The 11,427-nt window shown below is 40.0% G+C and overlaps 1 protein-coding gene and 1 non-coding gene across 2 annotated transcripts; one reads left to right on the forward strand and one right to left on the reverse strand.

Annotated features, from left to right (window-relative positions):
- The first annotated feature begins 1,183 nt into the window (after window positions 1–1,183).
- Window positions 1,184–2,555, forward strand: LOC145044032 (uncharacterized). Its single transcript, XM_078992832.1, has 2 exons — window positions 1,184–1,382; window positions 1,467–2,555. The coding sequence occupies exons 1-2, from the start codon at window positions 1,214–1,216 to the stop codon at window positions 2,312–2,314; spliced, it is 1,017 nt and encodes a 338-aa protein (XP_078848958.1). The 5' UTR covers window positions 1,184–1,213; the 3' UTR covers window positions 2,315–2,555.
- Window positions 2,556–8,401: 5,846 nt separating this feature from the next.
- On the reverse strand, window positions 8,402–8,508 carry LOC145044483 (small nucleolar RNA R71). Its single transcript, XR_013681432.1, has one exon. It is a non-coding gene; the product is annotated as a small nucleolar RNA R71 (small nucleolar RNA).
- Window positions 8,509–11,427: the final 2,919 nt, after the last annotated feature.

Genomic DNA, 11,427 nt, shown 5'->3' on the forward strand with positions numbered 1-11,427 from the left:
ATTTTGTTTGTTGTAATAAAAAATGTTAAATGACAGTTAATACTATGTCCTCTAAATTTTATTCAGTTTGATCTGTTGTCGACGAATATGCTTTTACCAAAAAAAATCATTAAATGTTTTCAAGACATAAATGTCAACTCAAGAGACTGAAACACTTACATTAAATCCAATTATTCAAAAGAATAGTATGTAGAATCTGGAAGTTAGTAACTATGGTTGTTTTTTTGGAAAAAATATTTTCAGACCTTTTATTGTTGCGCGGCGCAACACTTTTCATCTCGTAACTGTTTATTTTTCAGAAGTCTTCAGATTAAAAAATATTTGCTCGTGTTCTTCTTGGCGCAGCACTTGTTTTGCCTTTTCCTACCTCTTCCAACATTTTTTTTTCTTGCTAAAATATTAATTATATATTGTTGAAATTTTATTTCACTTTTATTTCGTTATTTTTTTGTTTATTCTTATTGAATTTTTTTATATTAAATAATAATAATTTTTTATGAAATATCATTATTTTATGCTAAAAATATCTTTAATTTTTTGTTAAAATATTATTATTATTTGCTGAAAAATCATAAATTTTTACCGAAATATCATACATTATTTTATTTTTTTTAAAAACTATTTTTGGAATATAAAATCAGTTTATTTAAATTTTTTAATATCTGCAGCAACATGCAGATGTTAAAAAAACAAACACGCTTCTTATTATAGTCTGCATCCGTTTGGACTATCACTTCTACTGCAGAGGGTTGCAGAGGTGATCCGCAGACTTTATGAATTTTTGCTTCAAAAAAAAAAAAAACAAACAGCACGTTAGTATCAACCAAAGAAAAATTATAATATCTTACTATTTGGATAAATTAAATTACAAAATTTATAATTAAGCAGAAATTTTAAAAAATATATTTTTATCAATAAAAATATTAAATAGAAATGTACAGAAAACAATCAAAATTTGTTATCATTAAATAAAACAATGTAAATTTCGGAACAAATTTAAAGATCGTGAGTTCCAATATTAATTTATGTCAAAACTGTTTCTTTTGCGGTTACGATGTTTTTTTTACTATAGCTGAATAGCTCATTCACTGCTAGTTTGGTTTGGAGTTATACTGGTTTTTGCATGATTGACATAATGAATCCAAACTCTCGTGAATAATTCCCCTATAAAAACAACTGCTTCTTCACCAGTAGAACTTACACAATTTCCAGAATGTCTTCATGGGTTTCATTCATGGTGGTGCTCCTTTGTTTCTCCATTAATGGCATCGCGGATGCCAGACACCGGAAACAGCTGCACTCTCCAGCCATTGTCGTCGGAACTGTCTACTGTGACACTTGCTTCCGTCAAAAAGTATCCAAATCCACCCATTTCATTTCAGGTTCTTGTTGTTGATCTTGTGATATGTATATTGGTTTTTCTCGGGGTTTTTTTTTTATTAATGGGGGTTGTATTGCTTGTTTAGGTGCGAAGGTGGCGGTGGAATGCGGCGGCGATGGTGGGAAGCAGAGTTTCCGGGTAGAAGTGAAGACGAACGAGAAGGGTGAGTTTGAAGCTAAACTGCCGGTTTCAGTTGGTAGAAGTGTGGAGAAAATCAAAGGGTGTTCAGTTAGATTGATTAGCAGCGGCCAGCCGTACTGTGCGGTGGCTGCCACCGCCACCTCGTCGGAGATTCGTTTTAAGTCGAAGAAGGCGGGGACTCATGTTTTCTCAGCTGGGTTTTTCACTTTTAAGCCCGAATTGTGTAACCAGAAAGATACTATCGGAAAAGGTTTTCCACCGGCGCTTCCTGATATTCCTGCGCCGTTCTTGCCGCCGATCGGTGGAGGCGTTTTACCTCCTCTTCCGGTGCCGGATGTACCCATGCCACCTCTAATTCCCCCGCTACCACAGCTCCCTGGTATTCCACTTCCACCTGTTAGCCGCCAAAAATCATCGGAATCCGATAGATTGGCCGATCAAAAAAGTTTTGGTTTCCCGTTTCCACCGCCACTGTTCCCACCGCTGCCGTTTGTACCATCGCCGCCTTCATTGATTCCTCCCGTCATTCCATCACCACCACCGTCACTGTTCCCTCCCCTCGTTCCATCACCACCACCATCATTGTTTCCTCCCCTAGTTCCATCACCACCATCATCGTTGTTTCCACCATTGCCGTTTCCACCTGTACCAGGTTTGATTCCATCACCGCCGCCGCCACCACCGCCGGCGTTCCCAATTCCTCTGCCTCCACTACCTCCACTACCTCAACTACCTCCAGTACCTCCGGTACCAGGATTCCCTACAGTCCCACCGGCGAAAACCTCCCCTTGATTAAACTCGTATATATATAATATTATTATTGCATAACCTTTTGAAGTAACCTTTCCATACAAACGCGCGTATTACAATAATGGGTATTGTAATTGTAGCATGAATAAATCTTACATGGTAAAATGGTTGGGATTCCTATAAATAGTTTAAAAATTTTGAGATCCAATTATGCGTTCCAAGTATTGTTTAATAGATAGCATTCTATGAGTTTCTAATAGAAGTTTTATCCTTTTTATTTAAATGTTAGATTATTTGACATGTAAATAATATTTCACGTGTGTTCGTCCTTATGAATAAGATTTGTATCGTATTTGATAAGTAGTTCTCTCTAGAGAAGAACCATGATTTGTATCATTCTCTTTTACACGGAATAAATATTCGGTGCCAAATGATAGGTGTTTACAAGCGATGTCTACTTGTCTAGCCTAGTTTGGATCGATGTATTGGGTTTTATACTCATATGGGACATAAGTTTTCGAGTTTGATTCCCTTAAACTACTTATTGTGGTATGATATCCATAGGGGGATCTAGTATGTATCCCTGTGTAGCCCGAGATACCCCTCAAAAAAATTTAGTAGTGTAATTTTTTCTGGATTTTTTTTCTTATTATGTATTATGCGATTTTTTTTGTCGGGGATACTCTTTTACTTTGATCCTGGATCCGCCACTGGTCATATGTGAGAATTTTTTTTCCTACAAATCACTATGGAGGCTGAGTTTACCATGTCAATGAGCTCGAACCCGATGTGCTCGTTGAAATATTACGAGTTGGCTTCCATTTAATTCATTTGTCATTTAAAAAAAATAATAAATAAATAAAAATGATAGGTGTGAAACTTAAAACAAGAAAAAAAAAGGTGTTATATGAAAACAAATTTAATATTTGGTGCAACACTCCAAATCAGGTATTACCTTTGGAACACTTGAAATTATAAATACTGCATAAAGGTCCCTTAAGTACATTAGCCATACTTCAGGAGTACGCTTAGCGTACCATGCATGGATGATCGCGGAGGGGCAGCACGTACGTTGGGCGTACCAAAGGGTATGCGGGGCGTACATGACGAATGTTTAAACCCAAATTTCCGGACTTAAGACCTATATTAGCCTCCTTATCTCATTTGAGCTTCACCATAACCAGCCTCCGTCACCCTCAAATGTCCCTGAAAACCCTAATATTATTAGAGAGTGTGTTCTTGAGCTTGTGAGTGTTTAAACACATCCTTTTGGTGTGTTAGCTACAAGGAAAAGGAAGAATCAAGCTTGAACGAGGAACAACTTTTGGATCTTACATTTTGAGCAACTTAGGAAGCTTGAGGAGGTAAAAAGCTTTCACCTTGGTCATCATTTTCATTCCTAGAGCTAAGGTTTTCTCTTTAGTCCCTTTTGTGTTCTTGGACCACCTCTTGAGAGTTTGAGCAACTCCAGAGCTTAGGGAGGATAGATCTGAAGTCCTTTGGTCCATTCATAGCATAAAAATGGAGTGTTGATGGGTGTTTAGACCTCATGTATGGATTAAGACTCTTAGAAAGGTCTTATTGGGTTGTTGGGAGCATATGGAACATGCAAAGCCATAAAGTTGCCAACTTTATGCCTTAGGACGTCTTAATGGGATCAAATCTAAAGATTGGACGTTGGAACATCAAGTATTAAGCACTTAATGGAAGAAGGTGCTTAATTTGCTTGTACGTTGGGCGTAGTATAGCACACGCAACGCGTACAACTCAGGGACTCAGTATGCTAAGCGTATAGGAGTCGTACGCAGGGCGTATGCACTCAGATGGACTTGGACTTGTTTTGGGCTTGTAAGCCCTTTGGGCCTTAATCAGTTATTGGGACTAGTCAAGTTTTGAGTTAGTGGGCCAAATTATCTGTTTTGGGCCATGATTGTTATGGTTGTGCTTTATTGGGCCATGAGGCCCATTAATGATTTTTAGACATGGGCTTTGGGCCCATTAGCAATGGGAGACGTTTGGGCCATTATGAAAGGGCTTGGGGCTTGGGTTCTTTAATTGGATTATATTCAACCCTAACCTTGGGTTAACGGTATTCTTGTTAAGCACAAGAGGTTACAGATTGTTAGGAGAGCAACTTTCGGATTCAGTGGACAGAGGTGAGTCTTCTCACCATACCAATGGGTCGAAGGCACTAAGGTCGGCCCATTAGTTAGTTGTGGTGTTTGTTGCGGATTCACTACTGATTTGTGTAACACCCAATTCTAAAAATACTCGGTTGTAGCTTTGGAGGCCAAGGGTATAGGTGTAATGTGACAATTCGGTCTTTTATGGGTCTCGAGTCTTATTCGGAAGATTTTATGTAACACTCCAAATCTCAGGTATAAACTTTACAGTCTTATAATTCCATTTTGAAAGGTCGACTCAACGAGTTGGGTGCCTTGACTCATCGAGTAGGAATGGATTTGGTCACGTGTTTTAAGTGACCAACTTGACGATTTGGAGGACACGACTCGACAAGTTGGAGTTGGAGGATGAAACCCTATTTTTCAGGGTTTTGCACCATATTTAAAGGGTCGTTATCCTCCCTTACAACCCCCTTTGAGCTCAGAAACCCTAAATCATAATTTCTTTCCATATTTATGTGATTTTAAGCTTGTGAGAAAGATCTTGGTGAAAGGAGCTTGAAGATCAAGAAGCTTGGAGCAAGGAACAGTTGTGGATCTAAAATCTACTACATTTTAGCATCAGTTGAAGGTAACAAGTCGTTACCTTGAACTTCCTTCTATGTATATCTCTTCATGCTTGAGATTAGGTCCATTTTAGCATGATTGGTAATTCATTTCGTGTATTGGCCATGATCTGAAGTTGCAACTTTAGATCTAGGCTCATCTTGGTTCTTATAGTCATAAAGCCTCAGCCTTTAGCAAGATAATGCATTTTCATCCCTTAAAACCTCTTCTTTAGCTTATTTTCTCCCTTAGCACCTTGCATGTACGTAAAGTTTTCAACTTTACGTAGGAAGTATACCCTACAAACTCATATCTGCAATATAGAGCTTTGGGGTTGCTTATAAACATCTGAATGGAAAAAGGACTGAAAGGACTCGATGAGTTGCATTGCCAACTCAGCGAGTCCGATGAAGATTAGCCTTGAGGGTTTCTGCATGAACTCGGCGAGTCAGTAGACGACTCGACGAGTCAGTTACGGTTTTCCCGACAATTGGACACGCATGAACTCAACGAGTTGCCTAGGAACTCGGCGAGTCAACTAGGATCTTCACGATTCCTTTGTGTTCTAGAAGGACTCAACGAGTTAGTGAGCTGTACTCGACGAGTTTGGTCAACATGGACTGTTGACCTTGACCGTTGACTTTGCCTGTGACCAAGGGTTGACCAGTTTGACTTCTGGGGTTATTTTGGTAATTTGGGAATTTATGGAATTGGATCATTAATGGTTATAGGTACGGGTGTTGGAGTTGTAATTAGAGGAGGTTGATATTATCATTTTTGAGCTATTTGAAATGTGAGTTGTCCTCACTATACTAACAAGGTCGAAGGCACCAATATCGGCCCTTTACGAATTTTTATATGGGTTATTACATGATATGCTTATTAACTTACATCCTGGTAGTTAGGATGGTGATATGCTTAGTGACCTGGTTAGGTCGGTATCTTGATATATAGGATGATGCTATGTTAGTGACTAGTCAGGTCTATATCCTGGTTATAGGATGTTTCTATGATTAGTAATCTATTAGATCGGTTTGACTATTATATATGCTAGCGTATGATATTTATGTGTGATATGTGCATAATTAGTTAATTATTTAACATATATTCTTAGTTATTTTTGGTTAGTTATGAGAATAATATGGACAAAAGGTACTTAAAATGCTTTGAATTGTGTTTTCAGTCCGAAAGATATGCTTGGAGGCAAAAAGGAGAAAAGGGAAGCAAGTGAAGATTAAAGGGTGAAAAGAAAGACCTACTCGGCGAGTAGATCGACCTTACTCGGCGAGTACACGATGAGATGCTAGAAGATATATACGACTGCTAATCTAAAGACGGATAAGTATTGACCTACTCGGCGAGTTGATTCTGCTACTCGCCGAGTACCCTCTGTTTTGGGATATCTTTAAAAGACGAATCCTTATCACATGGGACAGAACCCCTGGCGATTTTGAAGGATTAGCTGCGACTAAAAGGTTCAGAAGGCGCTGAAGAACCCTAAGCTTCAAGAGTTGGAAGAATTCAAGCAATTAGGTTAATTCTACCACTTAGACTTAGGAATTAAACGTGTTTGCTTTCATAAACTTTGTTTTTATGCTTGTTTCTGCTGCAACTATGAGCTAAACTCATTTTTGTTTCTGTTTGGGGAATACCAAAGAACTCCTATGGTTTAATTATTGAATTTTGTTTAATTGTCTATTGGTGATTTATTAAATTAAGTTTGTTAAAGAACCTTATGTGTTAATCACTACTATTTTTTGTTAATTGGAAGGCAATTAGGTTGCATGAACATCACTTAATTGTTAACCTCATATGTCTATGTGAATGCTAAAACGTATGCTTAGAAGTAATGAGTATGAAACTAAGATTAATAAGAAAATAGGAAGATTAATGTGTGAGCTTGTTTGAGAAACCATCAACAAGAGGTTAATTGAATTGATAACTTAATTGACCATTACAAATCTTATTTAATCCAAATAATTAATCTAGGGAATTAATTAGTTTAAACACTTGATCAACGCTTAAATTAGTTAATTGTCTAAGGGTTAGGAGTAATGAACATGAACCTAACTATTATCATTGGTAACCAATAGCGATTAATCTACCTTAACTTAAATAACCATTGGAGTGAATTGGTTGAACCTAAATAGAAACATCTTTATCAAATTTGGTGAATAGTTGTTGCTTTAGTTAATTAGTTAAATTTAGTTTGCTTAAGTTTCTAGTCTTGCAAAACTAGAGAAAAACCATTTACTTTTATTATTTGTTTTAGTTAAAATTAGCTATTAGTTTAATTTCCGTTCCCTGAGTTCGATACCTTACTTATCAATCTATACCACTTAAAGACAGGTTCACTGCCTTTGTGTGCTCAAATTATTAATAAAAAGTAGGGATAAAACTAGTTGAACTTACACACATCAAGTTTTTGGCGCCGTTGCCAGGGAACGGTTCTAAATAATTAAGCTAATTCCTAATTTTTTTGATCCTTTGTGTGAGTTTACTTGCATAAAGTTCATTTATTGCAATTTAGTAACTAGTAATTAGGTTTTAGTATCTGTTTTAGTTAGGTTAAAAACTTAGAATTTTTTTTGAAAAATCACTGATACTCGCCGAGTGCACTCGCACCTACTCGGCGAGTAACAGCTTATTTAGAAATTTTTTTCCTTTTAGTTGTTTATAATCTTTTTGTTCTTTTTACGCTTTTTATTTGATTAATTTCAGGACTTTCATGACCAGAGGAGCAAACACACCACTGGTACCCCCGTTTGAAGACCCCGAATCCGAATTGAAAAGAAACAAAGGGAAGGACGTGGAGAGTTCAAGCACACCAAAGAAATCACCATTGTCCAACTTGAAGACTGTTTTCGGGAAAAAGAAGAGCAGCAAATCAGGAGCTTCAAGCGCTTCCTTAATAATTGAAGAGCCAATTCAAGAAGAGATTAGATACGAAACCGAGGAAGAAGACGAGGCAACTTACGAACAAGACACCGAATCGGAGGAAGAGTTAGCATTCACGATGGCTAACATTGATGAAATTCCCATGGGAGAATGGAAGAAGAGGATGCGCGACGACCATGGCCCGGGACTTGTGCAACCCGCAATTCCCGCAACTGCCACCTTCGAGCTAAAAGGTCATACCCTAGCTTCACTCAAGGAAATACCTTTCTACGGGAAAGATCATGAAGATGCCTACAAACATTTGGATGAAGTAAATGATGTTGCTGATTACTTCAACATTCCAAATGTCACCCGCGAAACTCAGCTGCTTCGGATGCTTCCGGTAACCTTCAAGGGTGCTGCTAAAGACTGGCTCAAATCACTTCCTCCCGAGTCAGTCACTACTTGGGCCAGAATGAAGGAAGAATTTATAGATCACTTTTTCCCACCATCCAAGATAGCCAAGCTCAAGAAGGCCATTGCAAATTTTGAACAACAAGCTGGAGAGTCGTTATATGAAGCATGGGAGAGGTACAAAAGTCTGCTATGAAATTGCCCACACCATGATCTAAATAGCCAACAAGAAGTTTCCATCTTTTATGATGGAGTCAATGTCACGACCCGGCAGCTGCTAGACTCACAAGGCCCACTTACAAAGAAGCCACCCCCGGTGATCAAAGAATTAATTGAAGAATTCTCTAAACACTCTAGAGAATACCACAACCCTAGGAATGATGTCACGAGGGGAGCCGCATACGCTGCTACTGAAGATTTATCCGCGGTCATGGCCATGTTAAAAACCATGGATAGAAGAATGGACAAAATGGATCAAACTATCCATGCCATACGGGTGGGTTGCGAGAATTGCAATGGACCTCACCTCACTAGAGATTGTGATTTGGATGAGCACGGCAACAAAAAGGCACAAGTATGCTATTCGAGCGGTGACCGGTATGATGAAGACTGGCGAAAACAAAAGAAGGAGTGGCTGCCTTACGAAGAGTATAAGAAGGCCAAGGAGGAGAAGTATAGACAAAAAGGGAGAGGCTTTTACCAAAAGGAGGAGCCGGTGCAAGAGAAGAAGCCAAGCTTGGAAGAGATGCTAACTAAATTTGTGGCTGCTTCCGAGAAAAGACACAGTGACCACGATGCTGCTATCCAAGAAACAAGAACAATGCTCAGGAACCAGCAAGCATCCATCCATAATATAGAAACTCAGCTTGGGCAACTCGCTCAACAACTAAACCAAAGGTCACCGGGTGAGCTTCCTAGCAAAACCGAGAACAACCCACGAGGCGCGCAAGTGAATATTGTTACCACAAGAAGCGGGAAGGTTATTACTCCCCTGGCCCCCATTCGAACTGAAGCGAATAAGGACTCACAGAAGGAAGGAACGGAAGCACAAGTTGAAAACCAACATTCACAATCTAAGAGCCCTACTCGCCGAGTAGGACCGATGGACTCGGCGAGTACATCTGAAAAAACTAAAGATCAGCCACCCTTGAAACCATACCAGCCTCCAATGCCGTACCCAGCCCGAGCCAAGAAGGAGAAGCAGGAAGAGGAGTATCAGAAGTTCCTTGATCATATTAAAACTCTTCAAATAAACATTCCTTTCATTGAAGTCGTCATGCAAATGCCCAAGTATGCAAAGTTCCTTAAGGAACTCCTCACTAATAGAAGAAAGATGGAAGAGGTGCAGAAAGTAGTATTGAATGAGAATTGCTCCGCCGCCATGCTAAACAAATTACCAAAGAAGAAGGGTGATCCGGGGAGCTTAACTCTACCTTGCCAATTTGGCAACTTGGCTGCCATTCATGCTTTAGCTGATTCTGGAGCGAGTGTGAACCTTATGCCATACTCGTTCTTCAAAAAGCTGGACCTCCCGGAGCCAAGGCCAATTCGGATGGCCATTCATTTGGCAAACAAGACGGTTACTTTCCCAAGAGGCATATGTGAAGATTTACTAGTGAAAGTAGACAAATTTGTCTTCCCGACTGACTTCATCATTCTCGACATGGAGGCGGATCCGCAAGTACCAATCATCCTTGGAAGACCCTTCCTCAACACCGCTAGCGCCATCGTAGACATGAGAGATTCAAAGCTCACATTGCGAGTTGGGGACGACTCAGTAACATTCGGGGTAGACCAAGCCATGAAGTACTCAAGGAGTAGTGACGACACGGCGTTCTCAATCGACATGCTTGACGAGTTATTGGAAGAAGACATACCTGAAGATTCCAGCAAGTTGGCAGCTTTGGAAGAAGTATTTGATCCAGAAAAAGACTTATTAGAGATTGAAAGACTGTTGGAGGAAGCAGAGTATGAAGAACTAAAAAACCAAGCTGAAAGCCCTACTCGCCGAGTAGACCCGATCTACTCGCCGAGTACACCTGAAGAAAAGTCAGCAGTCGTGAATGCCGGCATCAACTCGCCGAGTACCATACCTGCACTCGGCGAGTCCGCCACTATGCACAATAAATTGGAGCTCAAAACACTGCCTAACCATCTGGAATACGCCTTTCTGGAAGAAGGAAATCAGAAGCCAGTGATTATAGCCTCAGATCTCTCCAAGACGGAAAAGGAAGAGCTTGTACGGGTATTGAAGAAAAGGAAAAGAGCCATCGCATGGAGCATCTCCGACATAAAGGGAATAAGTCCCTCCTACTGCTCTCACAAAATAAACTTAGAAGAAGGAGCAGGCCGGTGGTGCAACATCAAAGAAGATTAAACCCGAACATGCAAGAAGTCGTCAAGAAGGAGGTGGTCAAGCTTTTGGATGCAGGAATCATCTACTCCATCTCCGATAGCCCATGGGTGAGTCCGGTCCAGGTGGTGCCCAAGAAAGGAGGAATGACGGTCATTACCAACGAGAAGAACGAGTTAATTCCAACGCGAACGGTAACCGGTTGGCGAGTGTGCATCGATTATCGCAAGCTAAACGATGCCACTCGCAAAGACCATTTTCCCCTTCCTTTCATAGACCAAATGTTAGAGAGACTATCGGGCCATAGCTACTATTGCTTCTTAGACGGGTTTTCCGGGTATTTCCAAATACCCATAGACCCAATGGACCAAGAAAAGACCACCTTTACATGCCCCAGTGGGACCTTCGCCTATAGACGCATGCCATTTGGCCTATGCAATGCACCTGCGACATTTCAAAGGTGCATGACCGCCATATTCCATGATATGGTGGAAAAATTCATGGAGGTCTTTATGGATGACTTCTCTGTATTCGGATCTTCTTTCAATGACTGCCTCACAAATCTTGACTCGATGCTTGCTAGATGTGAGAAAACCGACTTGGTCCTAAATTGGGAAAAGGGTCATTTCATGGTCAAGGAGGGTATAGTATTGGGACATAAAGTCTCTAAAAAGGGAATTGAGGTGGATCGGGCAAAGATAGACACCATCGCTAAATTACCCCCACCAACTAATGTGAAGGGCATTAGAAGCTTTTTGGGACACGCAGGTTTTTACCGGCGT

The sequence above is a fragment of the Lactuca saligna genome, chromosome 4 (assembly GCF_052625555.1).
Source record: "Lactuca saligna cultivar CGN05327 chromosome 4, ASM5262555v1, whole genome shotgun sequence".
Lineage (NCBI taxonomy): Eukaryota > Viridiplantae > Streptophyta > Magnoliopsida > Asterales > Asteraceae > Lactuca > Lactuca saligna.

Excerpts from the sequence above, each read along its gene's own strand:
- LOC145044032 (XM_078992832.1), top strand. The coding sequence starts at position 1,214 with ATGTCTTCATGGGTTTCATTCATGGTGGTGCTCCTTTGTTTCTCCATT. Across the intron at positions 1,383-1,466 it reads ATCCACCCATTTCATTTCAG|GTGCGAAGGTGGCGGTGGAA; the intron begins GTTCTTGTTGTT and ends TTGCTTGTTTAG.